Below are 18464 nucleotides of genomic sequence, written 5' to 3' on the forward strand. Positions count from 1 at the left end.
TAAATTAAAGCTCTAATAATCACTATGAGCAAGGTATAGGAAATTATTATTTTATGTATAAAGCAATATCAGATTCGACAGTGCATCGGTGAGCAACGGTACACTGATGCACTGGGACAGTAAACCCAGAATAGCATAGCTGACTTAAACAGATCGGCTCATTGTCACAAATACTGGCTCTAGCTTTTTATGTCAGGATCTTTAAATAGCTATTTATGATAATATATTGTCTGTTATTTTACCAGAGCCAGTTCTTTTACCTCCCTTAATCATAAAACATCTGAAATGTTAATAATATTTCACATCACTTTTTGGAACATGGAGGAAGTGCAAAATTAATGTGGCAGACTAGATGATCATCAGCTGCTAACCTCCAGTAAATCCCATCTCAACGCTAATGTTCAGCTCACTTAATAGGTGTTTAGTTATTTTTATCCATCTTGTACAGCTGAACATATGTTTGGCTAAAGTTCCTCAAGTGGAAATTATATTATGTTATTAAATACTTTATTACTGTGGCTGAATTTGAATAAACCTTTTTTGTTTTGTCTACACAGATCATCAGAAGCTTGAGAGAGAGGCTCGTATCTGCCGTCTCCTGAAACACCCCAACATTGGTGAGTATCTGACCAATTAATGCAATCCTTGTAGTCGTTATCTGCAGCAGAGAATTTCAGAAATATTGTTTGTGAGGCTTAAGATGTCTTTGTAAATAGAAATGGTTGTTAAAATACAAAGAAATAAGAGGAAAGAAAAGCGAGTGATTTGACCTTGAATTAAGATATTTTTGTTATAATATTATTGTGGTATTTCAAAGCAGAGCTGCAAGTGGGTGACTCTTATGTAATAGATCATTTGGCGTGTTACACATACCACATACTGTGGTTCTGCTAGGATTTCTGGAATATTTAATTAATGCACTTAAAGTCTTCATAATCTGTTTATAGAAAACAGAATAAACACTCCAGTAACACTGGCATAATGTTTAACTCAGACACGTCAACTATACGATGATGGATCATTTGAGAGTCAGCATGCTAATTACATCCAGGATTGATCTTATCTGAACAGATATGAAGCAATTCAAGGAAACTGGAGATACTGATCTTGAAGGTTTGACCGTAGGCCTCTTTTCCCACCAGTAATACCTGTAAATCAATAAAATCCCTTTAATTTTAATCTGGTGACCATCTCCATTACTAATCTATAGGACAGACTCTTTGAACACGCTGTAATGTGTAACTGTACGTGCCGCTGTCACATTAGAAATAAACAGAATCACAAAGAACGCACTGAGTGGTAAAATAAATACATGAATTGAGTTAATGTATTTATTTTCCAGCTTGTGCTTGTGATGATCAAATCACAAGATTAATCGTTTCCTGGAGCCTTGCTGTCGTATCTTATTTGCAGCAGCAGGGTTTCATTTTGTTCATTTTTTGAAATAATCTCTGGAGATCTCCATCACCCATTCCTCTAATGTCTCTGCGGTAGGCAGCGGTTGAATTGTTGGGTTGATAACAACTTTTTGCCTATACCAATGTTTGGCTGTTAGATTACTAACGACACACCGATCAGGCTCGTTTGCACCACTTCCTGCTAGCGAAAAACTACCCTTTGTAGCAATCATGAAAGTTATGGCGTATTATAAATGATAACAGAAACATTTGTTGATGACATCGCCGTCGCTGATTTAAAAACAAACGATATGAGCAGTGCCATTCAGAATAAGAGGTCACAGAATCAGTTGTGCGTGAACTTTGGTCAGTTTTTGGGAAAATCAGGTCAGGATATTTTCCACAGTCCTTTCTTTTTTTGCCTTGTATGTAGCACACAGCAGGAAATAGGCTGCTTCAAACACTTTCGCACTACTGGAAATACTCATAGGCGAGGGAGCTGCATAGATAGAACATACAGGAGGCAGCACGTGTGACGCCCACTCGCTAACGATGAATGCACCAGATTATTAACTGCGATATTCACACTTCAGCTCAATCCGACATCACACGGAGTTTGTGCTTGGGTGCTAGAAGGTTAAGGACCATCTAGAAAGGTTTAGACCTATGTTGCATGTGTGAAGATGCCTTGAAGGTTGCCTTGAAGCTGACTCTTGCTGTGTGTGTGTGTGTGTGTGTGTGTGTGTGTGTGTGTGGGTGTGTGGAAAAATTAAGATCATCATAGCTGACTTGTGAGCAGTGCTCTCTGCCTTCTTTACATAGTGATATTTATTTAGTTATTTTATTTACCTTTCTGATGGAAACTCGTATCGCAGTGACATGAATTATACATCTCATAGAGATGTTCAGGAGAGATTGGTAAAGGGCACAAAGGGGAAAATGACAAAATCAATGACATCTTTCTCACTGCACTGCTCATGTCCTCATGTTTCCTCATGTCCTAGTTTTCTGAAAAGCCCCCCCCCCCGGGCACTCATTTGTCCCTCACCTACTTTTCCTGTTCTTTCCCTTTCTATATACATTTCGCTCTCATGTCCTTTCCCCTTTTTTGGGATATTTTGGCATCGTATATGTTCAAACTTTAGACAAAAGAGGGCACGAAAATGAGACAGATGGAGAGACGAAAGCAGGAGTAGGAGACAGATGGAGGGAGAGCGAGAAGATGGGAGGAGGAGTAAAGAACAGTCGCTCTTGTTTCTTGCTGCAGGGGCCATCCTACTTCATCTTATTATACAACTGATATTCGCTTTACATAACAATAAGTTTCTTTCTTGACACTAAACCTAAGCTGTGTCTCAGGCCCATCCTGTAACTCGTGGATTGTGCAGCCTGGATCCTGCTTCGTCATTCTGCTGCTGTTTAGTTAAGTTGACAAGCTGAGAGCCGCGGTGGTTACTGCATAACCGCAGAATGAACTCATTAGTGCGTTCGCTACTTCTGTTTCAGACCAGGGGTTTGGATAGTTCAGCAATCAGGAAACACAAAAAATAACATTTCCTAGACTGGTTCTGGTCTTTGTAGGTCTTTGTTTGCAATTAATTATTTTAGAGGTTTACGTTGGGTCTTGTTTTGTGCTTTCTTGTTAAGAATGAGGATGTTGTGTACCTGAAACAGGCAGCAAAACAGAAAAACAAAATGCCGTAAGTGGACATGTAAAAAGAAGGAAAGGGTGCATGAGTGACGTCTCTCTGCTTGGGACAAAATACCCCTGTTTAGAGGTGTCCAAGTAGTCTAATGGTTTAGCACATACCCTGGTTTGTTATTGCTCCACATAATTCCTATTTAGTCACCACCTACTATCATAGACTCCCCCAGATTGTCTGAATACATGTACTCTTTTATGTCCTTTCTCTATCACCAAATATGTTTGAAGTAATGTTAGACCTGAAATAATAATCACTTAATTTGGATAAAAGTGGGCTTTTGATAGGGCGTAACTGTTTTGGTCAGACATAGCTTTAAGCAATGCTATCACAACCTACAATTACAGTTGCTTATAGTCGCTCCTGCATGCTAACCCTACTGTGTCCATTATAAAGATGTATTCTAAACCACCAGTAATTTTGCCCCAAACAAAGTCCATTCCAGAAACCATCACTCAGTTGCAGTAATTGCAGGGAGAGTATGGTTGAATTAAGTGCTCACTAATTGCCTAATTATTGGGTGTGCTCATATTGCTGTGGTTAAGAAAGGAGAATCAATACATCACAATCATAAATGACATTTATTTTTCTCAATGTCTGCCTCTCTTCTCTTCACATATTTATATTTGAGCTTTGTTTTTTTTTTGTTTCTTCAGTTTACGTGACGCTTTACAGCCTAACAGAACAGTTCTTTTTGTTTTTTGTTTTTTTTAATATATATATATATGTCTTTCACTTAGCTGCTGTCAGTCTCATTTCCCACCCTCTCTCTTGCAGTGAGACTCCATGACAGCATTTCAGAGGAAGGCTTTCATTACCTAGTCTTTGACCTGTGAGTATCTTCTGTGCACGCACACGCACACACACACACACACACACACACACACACACACACACACACACACACACACACACAATGACATTTTATCCATGCGTGTGACTGCGGTTTGTTTGTGTATGCTAACAACTTCTCTGTTATTTGACTCCCTGTCTCTCTCCGTCTCTTTCTTCGGACCCTTCTTCCTTCCCTTCCCCTTACAGGGTGACAGGAGGAGAGCTTTTTGAAGACATTGTAGCCAGGGAGTACTACAGTGAGGCTGACGCCAGGTAAATGCCCCTTAATGAAGCTGCTCTTCCCAGACACTTTGTAAAATATAAAGAAATACAAAATGTGATGATTTGCAACTGATTTGAATTCTATATTAATTTGAAAATGGTGCAATGAAAACATATTGACTGGCATGTTCATAGTTGTGTTTTATCACCTCTTCAAAAAACAAAAATGTGACGTAAAATCCTTGCTCGATAAAGGATTTCCAGCTGCTCAACAGTTTGGAATGTTTTCAGTGGATGTCAGATTTGTTGCACCATTATGCTCATTTAAATTCAGTTATTGTCATCCTGAAAATAAGCAAGATCTTACAAAGAGAAGACATTGACTGGATGGCAACATTTGTTGCTTCAAAACCTAAATATATACATTATTTGGCATTTATGGTGCCTTCACAGATGTGCAAGTTATTGATGCTGCGTGCACTAAAGCACCCTCAAACGGTGTTGAATCCATCAGGAATGCTGGCTTTTGAACTGTGTGCCAATAAGAAGCTAGACGCACTTTTTACTCTGCAGGACGTGCTCTTTGCTTCTGTGTTCACTGAGAATGGTGTTTGGTTTTTAGAAAGTGTTCTTAGGCTTCTCATTTACATTTTGTCTGAAGGCCAGACGATCTTAGTTATTAGCCTTGTCCCTCGTCTGTAGAGAGGTTTTTCAGATTGTCTGAATCATTTAAGATTCTGTGTCATAGATGTTGACATTCCCACTTCTTTGCCATTTTAAGTTCAGAAATGATTTTACTTTTGCAAAATACTGGATGGGAAAATCATTAATGTGGTGATATTCTCCATTTTTACTAAAATAGAGGATATCTCTTAATATGCACAATTGTGCTATTGACCTGTTAACCTCATTGGTTGTGCGATATTACACTAAGTTTTGTACTTCAGCCTTCTGCTCAGAACCTAGCTTTTGTTTTGTTTCTGGCTTTTATAATCTGAATATGTGACGCAGCACAGGAAAGGCTGGTCAGAGATGCAGACCGAGAATCTGGCTGCGTACAAAAACTGCCAAGCAATGATGCAACCAGACTTTCCTGTATTTCTGTGGTTTAGGTGAAGTTCTCTGTCTGAGGAATCTCTCAAAACTGTTATGTAGTCCAAAAACAAAGTCCAGCGAAACTGGAGCACAACCACACACATGCCTAAAGGTAGAACCAGACCAGTGCACGGCAAAATATGCCCCCTTTATGAAGCTGCTGACATGACTGAAGTCTTTATCTATTTACATTGGTGTTAAACCACAATAATTTAAAGACTGGGACAATGTGGCATCTTCAAGGTTAAGAAAGATACATAGATTTTTTTTTTATTTTTTTTTTTTTTCCAAATTTGGAAATTTAAGGAAAACAAAACAAATTTTCAACTTTATCCTTGTTTTCACATGCTGTGCTATGGATGTGTTTATATATGTAAAAGTCGTCCTCATTCTCAACATTGTGTTGTTTGTGTACTGTTTTTCAGTCATTTGAGTTTTAAATGACTTACTAATAGCCCAATCTTTTTTGGGATATGGGTTTTTTGCATGCAGACACACGGTACTGCAGACAAACAGCATAATCCTATTAAATATATAAATACTCTCATTTTATGAACACACAAGCACACAGCGGTGCATGTAATTGGCTTGCTGGTATTCTTATCAGGAAATGCATTTACTTGTCAACAAGTTCATTGGTTCCCCACTCTCCCCCTTCTCTCTTTAATCACATGTCTCACTCTGGGGTTTTTTTTTCCCCCCATTATAGTAAAAATGCAGTTCTGTTCTTTTTGTTTTGTTTATTTGTTTTTGTTTTGATTTAATAAACTGTGACGTTTAAATGAAAATTTGTTAAAAATATACTGTCATATCGAGCGCCCTCCCGGCTCTGTAAGCAAGTGATAATCAATCAGCTAGAAAGTGTGTAATCCAGCCTTGTCACTGCTATATTATTTAGAAGTGAGTGCAAAGGGGTAGAGAGTAGCACTCTCCAAAATGTCTCAGCTAGCAGAGCTCAGCAAATGTTGCGTCGTTGGCTGCAAGAGCAAATATAGGAGTGAGGTTATATTGTCTGTAGTCTGTGTGTAATAACCTACTGTGGATAAGATTGAATAATCTGTGCATCTTAGTGACCTCATTCAGACATGTGAAGTTTAGATTAACTTGTCTTAAAATAGGCGTTGTATAGGACCATTCAAATAATACTGAAACAATTGCACAGTCAGCCAACAGTTCTGATTATCATTGCCTTTTTATGAGGCAAAAAACGCCAGTTCGGTCTGCTCGGATGTGAAGACTTGTATTACTGTTCACTGAATGTGTTTAGGGGACCTCGCCTTGGCAACTTGGGAAATTTTATTTGGCATTTTACATGATTTTCTTTGATTTTGTTGGTGTTGTCTCATGTAATCTTTTTGTCTTTGTTTGCACTATCCTCCTGTGGCTGTGTGGTGGGCAGATTATGAATTCTGTCTGCAGTTAGCGTAGGGGTCTTTGTGAACAGACCCACAGAAACCAAGCCATATGATTTAAGCCTGGGCTTCACTCTTTGTAGGCAAGTGACATCTGACCCATTAACCTGAACATGAGCATTAGAGAGTGAAATCATCACCCGGTGCCACAGTGTGTACGACAGTAAGAGGATGGTCTTGTACGGGCATGTAAGAAAATTTCAGAATACGTGTAATGTGCCAACACACTCCACAGGATTGTGTGAAACATGCTTATGAGCCAGTGTTGAGAAATAATGGCAACGATATCGGTGGCAGCTGAATTGACGCCCCCATTATTAGAATTGCTACCGGGATACAGATTTATTGACTGGATGGTTCAAGCCTTCCCACATCAGATACGTAGTATTTGTTCTTTAAGCTACTCTACCTGGATAATGGGTTTGAAACGTAAAATTGATTGCTTTTAGGGATCACGGTAGAGATGCAATTAACAGCTAGTGTGCTCATTAATTAATTGAGTTAACTGTTTTAACTGGTTAACTTTCTTGGCCGTCAAGCGTCTATTACATAAGCTTTATATCCACAGTGACGTGTTCATACTGCTTTTTAAAATACAGCTAAAAGTCAAAAAGGTGCAGTTTTTTCCAAAAGCTGTAGCAATGCAGTATTAGTGTTTTGCCTGGAAAACGCTTATAGCTGGGTCTTTTGGCTATCATTCCATCACTACATCTCGCTTTTTGAAATGTTTAATTCATCACTCAAAAGCCAGTGTTTCCCCACACATAGACTTGGCAGGCTGCCCAGGTATAACTGCAGCCTTGCCAGCATTATTTTCTTTTCCAGTTGTCCAAGAACGTGAGGTTGTCCGTGATTGATTTACTGGGGGACATTTTCGCCTCAGTCTTATACTGAAACTTAAATCACTCCTAACTAGCTGCTAGCTAGTTAGAAGTTTTCTTGTTTTCCTCAACCAGTTTTCCATACTAGGACGATATGGTCCTTAACCCAAGGATCATATAAGCTACTTGGAAGAATTATGTAATTTGGCTGTCTTATAGAATAATTCTCATTTTTCAGGAAACATTTGCATTTTCTCTCTGGCCCAAACTGGTCGAGGAGTTACGCTAACGTGAAACACACATGGTCAAATCTAGCCAGGGACAGATTTTTCTGTCTGTGTTCAGACAGCAGTACCTTTTGAATGCTTTCTGCTACTGTGATACACCAAATAACTCTGTAAAGCTCGTTTTCTCTTCTTTCTCAAACTGTATGATTTTTGTCTCACAAACGTGCATGTAAAATAGGACTGCCGCCGGGCTGACTCATTCAGCTGCCCAATGGTCAAATGGACTTCAGCTGACTGTAGTCCTTATTCTGCTCTGGAGATCAGTCGCAAGCTAGAGAGCTACTTCAACCAGAACCTGCAGCAGGTGGAGAGCTGGCTCTGCTGTTACGCAGATGTGACTAGGGCTGTGCAGCAAAGCAAGGAGCACAGTTTCCAATGCTGTCTGATGCAGTGGAGTTGGTTCTTGGGACAAGAGGTTAACTGAAGAGGCAATGAATACAACGCTGAATGCTGTTTCGTATTTGTCACGAGGGACTGGGCAATTAAAATACTTGCAGTGGAGCACACACACTACATGCCACAAATAGAATCTATTTCTGTGGGAAACGCTGCAGGTTGTCTGAACTTATTTTTTTTTTTGTCTATCTCTGGAAAATATGTAATCCATTTGTGCGACAGCTCCAGTTTCATGTTGCCAGTTGTCACAGTGATCAAGAACGATGTCTCGTTGTTGGGGGGGGGGTTCTTTTGTTTGTTTTTTTTCTCTAATGATGGCAATACCATGCATCCTTTTTTTTTTTCTGCCTGGCAGACGAGTCATGTGGGGTAAATGTGTGGTGTTTTTTTTTTTTTTTTTTTTTTTTTTTTTGCAATGAAGGGTGGTGACTGACACGTCTCACTCTCTCCCTCTGTCCCCTCTTCTCTCTCCGTAGTCACTGCATTAGTCAGATCTTGGAGAGTGTCAATCATATCCACCAGCATGATATTGTGCACAGAGACCTCAAGGTGAGTGGCTGCCCGTTTCCATGACAACCACACTCTTACACATGTACACACACACACACACACACCTCTGCTCGTGGCCATGGCAACATACAGATGGCTCTCAGTTGCTCCATCTCTCTTCCTCTCCCTCTCCGCAATTTTTGCTCTACTGCCGTCTACTGCCCCCGCCCTCCTCTGTCTGTCGTCAGATCTGTCATCCTGCCTGTCCTTGACCGGGACTGTGTGTGTTTTTGTGTCTGCGCGTGCATAATCACATGATGTATGTTCGTGTTGAGCACAGAGATGGTGAGTCATGATCACGTGGAAGGGTTCGTCTCACCTATGGCAAGGACTCAAGAGCTCATACGTGCACAAGCTCACTCGTGAGGGGGCTGTGTTTGGGCGGAGGCATAGACGAGCGTGACATCACACCACCCTTCAAGCGTCAGGAGATTTGATTTGTCCCAAATTGCTGATGGGTTGAGATGTAAAGAGCAGAGGATGAGGATGGCTTCTCTGTTGCCTGCAGTTTTACGTTTAACCCAGTTTAAGTTGATGAGATGTTAATAATATATGTACTGAATTTGAAACTACGAAGTGAGGGGCAGGGGGGTAGGGAAAAAAAACCCGCTATCTCAAGGGATGTCTGAGACACATGTGGGCGGCTTTTGTACGTGTGCACACTATGTCAGAGAATAACCTCGAGCGCTGCCTGTCTGATTTGTTGGCCTTTTATCCTGAGTGGGCTTTTTACTGCAGCCCTTTATGTCCCGCTGCCCAAACAACGGCCATTTACAACACTGCCACACACGCCGCCTCGCGCTAAGTACACTTTCCATTTAGCATGCAGTCTGCAGCTCTACCTAAATGATTCCCGAGTGGTTTCCATGGCTACGGACCCATGCCCATATAAGGTGTTGGGGAGATTCTCAACTACTTATCCTCTCCCTACCTCCTCTGTCTCTCCATCACGCTCTCACACCTTTATCCCACCCCCACATGCTGTGTCAAACACATCAAATATAAATATTTCTGAGGAAAGGCTTTACTGAAGAGTGCCTTTAACTGCCTGTCTCTCACTGTCTTGATCTCTGCTTTGCTCTCTGTGTGTGTGTGTGTGTGTGTGTGTGTCTCAGCCTGAGAACTTGTTGTTGGCCAGTAAGATGAAGGGAGCCGCAGTGAAGCTGGCAGACTTTGGACTTGCTATTGAAGTGCAGGGGGACCAGCAGGCTTGGTTTGGTAAGAAAACAAAAACAGTGACACAAACACGCATATCAAATGAGCAGGTCCTTTACCTGATCTGTTATTCTATCTGGGTGTTTAGCACTTGATAGTTCCTACACCGGGCATGAATCACTGCTGAACAGGCCTTCTTTCATACAGCAAGCCACATAGATTCACATCTGCTGCTGCTTTGAAGCCACAGAATATTTGCAGGAGCATTGATTAAGAGGCTCACTGCCACTTTCCAGGTCATGCTTAGGTCATTGTGTCTTGGCTAACAGCCAAGCTGCCAGCACTTGGCTGACTCTGTGGCGGGGATGAAATGATTAATGGGTATTTGCTAGTGACTCTACACTATCATAATCTGGCCCTGCGTACGGGTCGCTATAATTTAAGCTGTTTATATAACGGCATGAAGGTAGCCTTTACCAGGAGTTTAATAAAAGTTAATTGTATCTTCTGATTTATCTGTTGGGCAGGGTTTGCAGGCACTCCTGGCTATCTCTCCCCTGAGGTCCTGCGGAAGGACCCTTACGGCAAGCCTGTGGACATATGGGCCTGTGGTGAGTTTTGACACCTGTGTGTGCCTCGGGTCGAATGAACCTATTCAACAGCTTTTAAGTATCATTTAAAAGTAAAACTGTTTTCGTAGGGGTTAATGGGAATCATAAAAAAAGAGCATGATGATCTTGCAGCTTCTCTCAGAGAGGTGACTTCATTGTGCTCATAAAGTGTTGCAATAACTAAGTTTTCCCTTTCTTACTGTTGCATTTCCTTGTCTTGATTTTATTCTTTGCTGCCCACGGTAAATGGTATTGTAACATGATCTTTCTGAATCACTTCTCCCCTCTTTGTTTCCTGTCAGGTGTTATTCTCTATATCTTGTTGGTTGGATATCCACCATTCTGGGACGAAGATCAACATAAACTCTATCAGCAGATCAAAGCTGGGGCATACGATGTAAGTGTGTGTGTGTGTGTGTTAGGTGTGATGGGTGCAGTGCAGGGGTTTGCTAAGCAGTTTTTGAACATTTAATAGTGTCCAATTGAGATGTGGTCCAAAGCTATTGATCCTATCAGGGCCTTCCTGACGCATTGCAGAGGGGGGTGTGTGAGAGAGAGTGTGTGAGAGTCAGAGAAGGGGTATTCTCCTCTCTGTCGATGAATAATGAAGTCACTTTTCAGCCTGTTTGCAGGGATTTGAGTTTTAAAACTGCAGCATGTTTTCTGTGAATCCAAACCCCCCCCCCCCCTCCATAATCTTCCCTATTTTAACGAGTTAACTCAAGCACTGGTTTCCATATGGCATGGATCTACTAGAAACCCACTTGATCAGCTGACCAGAAATCTCTCAAAACTGACGTATCACTTGTTTCTCCTATTTCCTCAGTTCCCGTCTCCAGAGTGGGATACGGTGACCCCAGAGGCAAAGAACCTGATTAACCAGATGTTGACAATTAACCCAGCCAAAAGAATCACTGCCGAACAGGCTCTCAAACACCCATGGATCTGCGTAAGTATTCACCTAAATGACCACAGAGTACATTATGGAAAAACCTAGGGATTTACCATATTAAAGCCGTCACATAACTATAACTCGGATTCATACTTGCCCTGAGAATCTGTTGACTTATTTTGTTCCATTTTTGTCCCCTTACAGCACCGTTCTACAGTGGCGTCCATGATGCACAGACAGGAAACAGTCGAATGTCTGCGCAAGTTCAATGCTCGCCGAAAACTCAAGGTAGGCTTCTCAGGCTTTAAACCAGCCTTGATTGGTTACTTTTTTTTTATCCTGTGGTTTTAAAGGGCTGGGACAAAATATCAGCGTGGAAGTATACCACATCTCTTCCTCTTGGGAGATGTGATCTATCAGTCAACACTTTTATTAAAAGATGTAGGTGCTCTTAAAATATTCATCATTCCACTTTGATCTGTCAGCATTTCATGGCTCGAATGGGGCACATGGCAGAGAAAGATGATATAACTGATTAACTGAACTGAATTGAATAATAATAACAAGACACAACAATACAACAGTGCAGTGAATAAGTAACTAATCCCTTGTTTGGTGTATTATATGTTAAGCTACACAGATATTGTTGTGTATCTTAGATAATTGTGCAATGTAGTTGTGATATGGGTGTTATTGTGCGTGACATTTCATGAGTTAGTTATTGTGTGAGCATAGAAACGTAGCACAAAAATAAGGAAACTTGTGTTTGGACGATTATTTCTAAAATGTAACAATGCAATAGTGTTGGAAAGCTCGAGTTCACTCTATGCGTCTGTTTTTGGAGACTATTGAAAATACTTTAACTCGCTGTGCTGTGCATCTCATTCATTGTCATTTGCTGTGAAGCTGTTGAAACCTGCCCTGTCTATTATATCATTTCGACATATATTTTGGATTGCGAGGTTTAAAATGTTTCGGTTTGTAAATTATGCTGCTTTGATATCAACCATCGAAACTATCAGCCAAACTCTGAGATCACATGTCTGCCAAAGTCTTTGATCTTCTAAATTGCTGCATATGAACATTTCACTTTTGAGAACCTCTGCTTTTTTTTTCCTCTATTGGAAACATTTTAAATGTCAACCAGCTCCAGTTACTGTAGTTTGCATTCACTGCCACTGATGCAAACTCATGCCTCAAGTATCAGCTATTTTGTTTTGCCACATCATTTAAATTAATTTGCATAGAGGAATATAGGGCTTTGAGATGTGAGAATGTACAGTTAAAGGTGCATCTCCCCAGACGGCATACAAGTTTGGGGTTTTTTTATTTTTATTTTAAACATTAGGCAGAGTTTTACAGACAACATTAAGTAAATAAAGAAAAACGCCATGCTCTCATTATACCTCCCCTCACTTCTCTCTTCTCCTTCCTCCTCCTCCTCCAGGGAGCCATTCTCACCACCATGCTGGTGTCCAGAAACTTCTCAGGTGGGTGTGCCCTTCGCCCTCAGCCTCCCACGCAGCACATGCAGAGGGAGTGGAGGAAGGAAAGTGGATAGAGTCCTCTGCACCTTTTTTAACCCCCTCACCACACACGCACGCTCACCCACTCATTCTCAAAATAACAATGTTTTTGTGTGCGCCCAGGAGTTTGCTTGCTTACAACATTAAACTGAACTGAAACATGAAGCTTCTTTGTGATATGATAGAAATATTGTATTACTGAATTATTATGAGTGCATTATCATGTATGTTAGCAGCCTGAAATTTGATATTCTGTCATAATCTGTTCCAGATTATATGTGGGTGCCAGTTATGTCCTTGTCTGTGCTAATGTATCTCTCCCTGTGTGTATGTGTGTGCGCGCGCGTATGTGTCCCTCTTTTCTGCTGCCCATGGAGCATGTTTGAGAGAACGAATCCTAGACTTTAATGAGATTTTTCTTTTTTAATGTTTGGGGGAAAGTGTGGTGTTATAAAACCAGGTGACTATTAAGATTCTGTGTTTTTTATCTCAGCCTGCTGAGAGTGACTTGTTTTCGTTGAAGCCTTGTTCTCAGCCTTTAAGTAATTGGTCAGTCGATGGCTAATGATTTCAACCCTGGGCCTAGGAATCCACAGGGGTGCACGTCTTTGCTTTGGCCCGTTTGTATCAAAGTCTAAGATGCATCTGGGCTGTAGCCAGCACCCCCTGTAGCTTTCTCGGCCCATGACTGAACAGCATGAGATCGACCTGCATAATTTCCTTAGCCCCTCCCAACTGTAGCATTTCTATCCAATAGTGGGCCGGCAGCATACCAACTCTGCTGCTGCCGCCTCCTCCACGGCCTCACTGGCTCAGGAAGGTACGTCCCAGAGACACGCCCATCCACTTCCTCTTTACATACACAACTACTTTCTTTCATGGGACAGGGTTGGCCCTCATCACCATCCCCCAAATCCTGCATGCAGCCTTTGCAAGCATCCTCATCAACATACACACCCACAAGCATGCATCCCCTCACAGATTTTGCTCATTTAGGGGTATTGTGTAGCAATCATGTAAATAAGCTTCACTTGAGTTTACGTCAGCCTGCACTAAAAAGTGCTTTTTACATTCACACATCAGCGCCATTCGATCGTGACCTCGTAACCCACATTTCATCTTCACTTAGTTATGGCGTCACTTCCAGCAAGCTCCATCCTGACCTCCAGCTGACCCCTTACGTCTCTGTGCTCGCACAGGGCGGACTGGGGCAGGGGATGAGGAGGGGCATGTATCCTGGGGGCGGGAACTCACATTGCAGGGGGCCGGCAAGAGCTGGGTTGGCGTGCTGCCATCGTCAGACCTGGGTTTGATGGGACAAAGGAAGAAAGTTGGATGTTGAGGAGCTAGAGGGGAGAATAACTGAGACGGAGGATGGGAGTGCTGACTTCAGTGCTGCTACTGTTGAAAACATCACCGTTTCTTCCCGATGAATCTCTTGAGGTTAAAGGCATCCCACGTCTCAACTCCCCCTCTTAAGGTCTGTTTTAGTACTTTCAAAGCAAAGTTCCCCCTTGAGACAGGAACCCCACAAGCTAATGTGGCAGCAAGTCTGCCACATTAGATGGAGGGATTGTTTTGAAAGTATTAAAATCAGATTTTCCTCTCATCCTGCCCGGTGGAGATGGGTGGTGAAGGTCGGCGATTCCAATGGTGGCTCCATGGATTGAGTACATTAGAAGCAATGTAGAGCAGACTGGATTCTCTGTCTCCCTTTTTAGAACGGAGGATCTTTTTTGCTCTGCAGTGTCTATACACTTCTCCATAGGATCTGTTTGTAGGCAGGATAAAGGTAAAATGTTTATGGGGAGATAACTTCACCTGAGACACCTAAGGGGAGGCGGGTGTTAATCCTAGGATGTGTGATTGGTGCGCTGAGATTCGGGGTGCCTGTGGTGCTTTAATTGTCAGCTAAAGCCCTCCGAATGCGGGCTCCTTCACTGAGACTGGACCAAGTTGCCTGTTTTGTAAGTTTCTGTAAATATGTGTGACATCATCACTCCAGATTGGACTCCTCATCTCTCCTCCTTTTAAGTCATCCATAATCAAGATTTTTGTTTTTTATTTTCTTTTTCTTGGCTTTTGGCTTTTGGTCCTCTGATGATGTCACTCATCACTGCAAACCTATAACTGCTTCCTTGCACTTCTGAGTATTTCTGAGGCAAGGCTTGGCCGTTTGCTCATGATGTTTCCTTTTAATGGCATTATAGCAGAATGTGACAGAAGTGTGAGTTTGAAGCATCTCTCTGTGTTTCTAATTCGGTTTTTGCCTTGCTGCCTTTCGCATGTGGGTGTCCTGTGTGGTTAATTCCTACAAAATGTTCTCGGGAGACACACCTTCAGATGCTTTCTAACACATTTTTCCTTTCTCATCACCGAGCTAGAATCTTGCTCGAGTGGTGAAGCCCTCGTCCTGTGGGTCACCTTGACCTCTACCCATCTTGCCATGTTAAATTTGTGCTAGAGAGCATGTGAACGTGGTAGTCCCATGCTGTCACATTAGCACCCTGGTGACTGCTTGATAGAAGATGTAGCCAAATGAAGAGCAGATGTTTGCACTGTGAACAATCAGCTCTCCTTTCTCTAGTTTTTGAATGAAAATGAAAACTGAAAATTAAACTTAAAATTTATTTTTTTTTCCCCCCTTTGGATGCTGCATGGCCAGGCCAAAGTATAAGCTGCTATCAATGCAACAGCCAAGATTAGGGAGCATGAGTTTTCACTTGATATTGTTTGCTGCTGTAAATGCTGTGCCCCTTATCTCTCCTCTCATGTATTGAAATACTAAGCCCTCTCTTACAACCCTCCCCCCTCTTCCCTCCCCCTCTATCCCTCTCCAATTTCCTATTGGAAGGTAAGAAACTCAAGATAAGATTTTTGGAACCTGTGTGTGTTGGTAGAAAAACAAGAGAAAAGCAAGCAAGAGAGAGTTGAGAGCGTTAGACTGAGAGGAAAAGTGACTGGAGCCCTTAAAGGAAATCAATGATTTACATTAACCTAGCTCATCACTGTCAGTCCTGGCGGCAGTTTGAGTCTGGCCATCATTCTCTTTCTAGATCTGCTGGGGTCTTCCAGGCAGGAAATGGACTGAGGAAGTTTACTTTGCTCTCAGGTTTCTCTTATATCCCCAGATGGCAATGAATGGATTATGATGTGAATGGGTTTTGCAGAGTGTAGCAGCCTGTACAGCCAAGGGGCGTAAAATGCCCGAGAAATCCATTAAATGCATGTTGTGCTTTGGAAACATCTAAGCTTACTTTGTCACAGTGACTGAGGTGTTGGGGATTCATAGATGTAACGTAGGTTAGAGGTACGAACGAACTATCATCATCAGTAAATCTTAACTTTTCTACCTGTTTCTCTCCCCTTCTATCCTCCTTTTTTCCACAGCATGCAAAAGTTTACTCAACAAGAAGTCAGATTCTGCTAAGGTAAGGTTCTCTTCATCACCTCTCTGCCCTCTTTTGTTCTGCTACATGGTGTCCTATCTCTCCTCTGTCAGCTGACCTCGATTTTCTGCCTTCTGTTCTTTTTCTGTCTTTCACAGTCTTTCTTTTGCGCACTTTTCCTCCTATTATTTCAATGAATATCTTTTGTTGTGCAGTAGTTATTATTCATTTTAAGGTTTTTTGTTTTTTTTTCCGTTTTCACATTGACCTTGTTTTATATCTGCAGAGGAGTTTCTTTCTATGGCGTGTTTTTAGATCCCATAATCCTGCAGTCCTTTCCACAAGTTTTTAACATTTTTTTTTTTTTTTTTTAAACCAACGTTTTCACTCATAATTTATAAATATTAGTTCCGTAATGCTGGTTTTATTCTTTCACCTTTAGTCAGTTTCAGTCAAATGTCTGTTGCTCTGTTTCCCAGCAATCTCCATCAGCCTCTGCTGCTATTAAGCATCTCGCTCCCCACTCCTTTTTCTTTTCTGCCCCAGGGGTCACTCTGTGTAGTTAAGTGGGAGCGGCATAGAGAGTTAGTGAGGCAGTAAAAGGGATGATCTAGAGGCCATTCTGTGGCACTCACCCTCTCATTTACCCTGTTAGCTCTCAATAGCCCGGGAGCTTCCACCAACATTAGCCCCGTTTCCTGAAAGGCGTGTTTCAATTCTAATGCATCTTTCTCTATGTGTGTGTGACGTATGTGTTCACTTTGAGTGTTTGCGTTCTCGTCCCAGCCTTCTACCAACAACAGTAAGAACAGTATAGTGAGCGCCATCAATGCCCTGAAAGACACCAACATGGCAACGAACGCACAGATGGTACAGTAGGCCGCCGCAGTGTCAGCCCTGCCTCTTAATCCCCCCTGTTCCCTCAGTAGTTGCATAGTAACCCATTGGGCCTCATCCTCCATCATCTGCTTGTCATCCTTCATCTACCACCCAGGAGGCCTTGCTCTGTAACATCCCCTGTCCCAATAAGCTTACCAACCGTGGTGCACATGTGCTCCTGATTTAGGTGAAACACTTTTGGAAATTATTTAAATTTAGTTAAAAAAAAAATAAAAAATCTAAACAGGTGCACATGTGCACCCTGTCAGCCACAGGAGCATGACCTTGTTTGCAGGACTGTGTGCACCTAAAGTGGCAGCTCGTAAAGCTGTCGAGACCCCGTTTGGAGACCTCCACCTGTTAATATCAGAGTACAATTCAGTCTTATGTAATGGCCCCCATGTTTATATCTCTATATAATCCTCAATCGGCTACTTTCTTATCTTTTTCCCATCCTAACATCTTTCTTTGTCATCTACATATTTTAGCCAGCTGTTCTTTGTCATTCTAACCTCGCACCATCCATAACATCCCCATTGGCATCCTCATTGTAGTGAAAAACTTGACCATTGTGCTCCAATCCAGCACTAGCATGCTGTGGTTTTGAGAAGCTTTTACTAGCATGCATTAAATTACATCTTGTAGTGTTGTGGTTGGATAACACTGTCGGGTTGGTTTGGTAGTGCTTCTCAACTGGAGGTACAGGTCCCCAAAGACACAGATATTATGTTTAAAAAACCGTCTAATAGAGAAACTGATGATCAGCTCAAAGAGCAGTTCCCCAGTTATGTAATGCATACACGGTAAAACTACACGGAGCCAATCAACCTACTGTTAACCTGCAGCAATTATCATGAAATATTACCCGTTTAACTGAGCAAAATCTGAGCAGCTTCTCATTCTCAAGGGTTTGTTATTTAGTATTTTTTAAAATATTTTAAACTGAGTAATAATAGTTATTAAGCTTTTTATTTATGGATTCGCACTCAGGACTCAAAAGTACAAAACTCCTTCCATAAAGTAATTTATGCATTTATTGGTTATATGAGCAGAATTGAAAACAAACAGAAGGACAGACTGTGTGGTGAAAGGAAAGAAGCTCCGTCCTGAAATGGGACAGAAACAGTTGCCAGATCTCGTGGTACTTCTGGGTGCAGCCTCGGGCGTTGTATTTAAACTGTTCCAGTTTAAAATGGGACGTTAACTCTTTGACCCAGTGCTTGTGGGACTGTGGCCACATTTTCTTTGCTCTGTGAAGTCTCGGGTCAAGTATCAGGTGTCTGTTTTGAGGTTATT

At 41.7% G+C, this 18464-nt stretch overlaps 1 protein-coding gene across 14 annotated transcripts in view; it reads left to right on the forward strand.

Moving 5' to 3' along the window:
* Positions 1 to 18464, forward strand: part of LOC120738212 (calcium/calmodulin-dependent protein kinase type II subunit gamma) — a 39857-nt gene that overhangs the window by 9731 nt on the left and 11662 nt on the right. For 6 of the 14 annotated variants that reach the window (XM_040039384.1, XM_040039390.1, XM_040039385.1 and 3 more), the window contains exons 3-15: positions 558 to 617; positions 3878 to 3932; positions 4142 to 4207; positions 8644 to 8716; positions 9832 to 9934; positions 10399 to 10482; positions 10785 to 10879; positions 11309 to 11431; positions 11579 to 11662; positions 12822 to 12864; positions 13658 to 13720; positions 16291 to 16331; positions 17076 to 17159. In XM_040039384.1, coding sequence (XP_039895318.1) covers positions 558 to 617; positions 3878 to 3932; positions 4142 to 4207; positions 8644 to 8716; positions 9832 to 9934; positions 10399 to 10482; positions 10785 to 10879; positions 11309 to 11431; positions 11579 to 11662; positions 12822 to 12864; positions 13658 to 13720; positions 16291 to 16331; positions 17076 to 17159 — 974 coding nt within the window. The remainder of the gene's footprint in view (positions 1 to 557; positions 618 to 3877; positions 3933 to 4141; positions 4208 to 8643; positions 8717 to 9831; positions 9935 to 10398; positions 10483 to 10784; positions 10880 to 11308; positions 11432 to 11578; positions 11663 to 12821; positions 12865 to 13657; positions 13721 to 16290; positions 16332 to 17075; positions 17160 to 18464) is intronic. The other 8 variants (XM_040039388.1, XM_040039389.1, XM_040039396.1 and 5 more) reach the window with 3 other exon arrangements.

Source organism: Simochromis diagramma, unplaced genomic scaffold (genome assembly GCF_900408965.1).
Source record: "Simochromis diagramma unplaced genomic scaffold, fSimDia1.1 OVJJ01000402.1, whole genome shotgun sequence".
NCBI lineage: Eukaryota > Metazoa > Chordata > Actinopteri > Cichliformes > Cichlidae > Simochromis > Simochromis diagramma.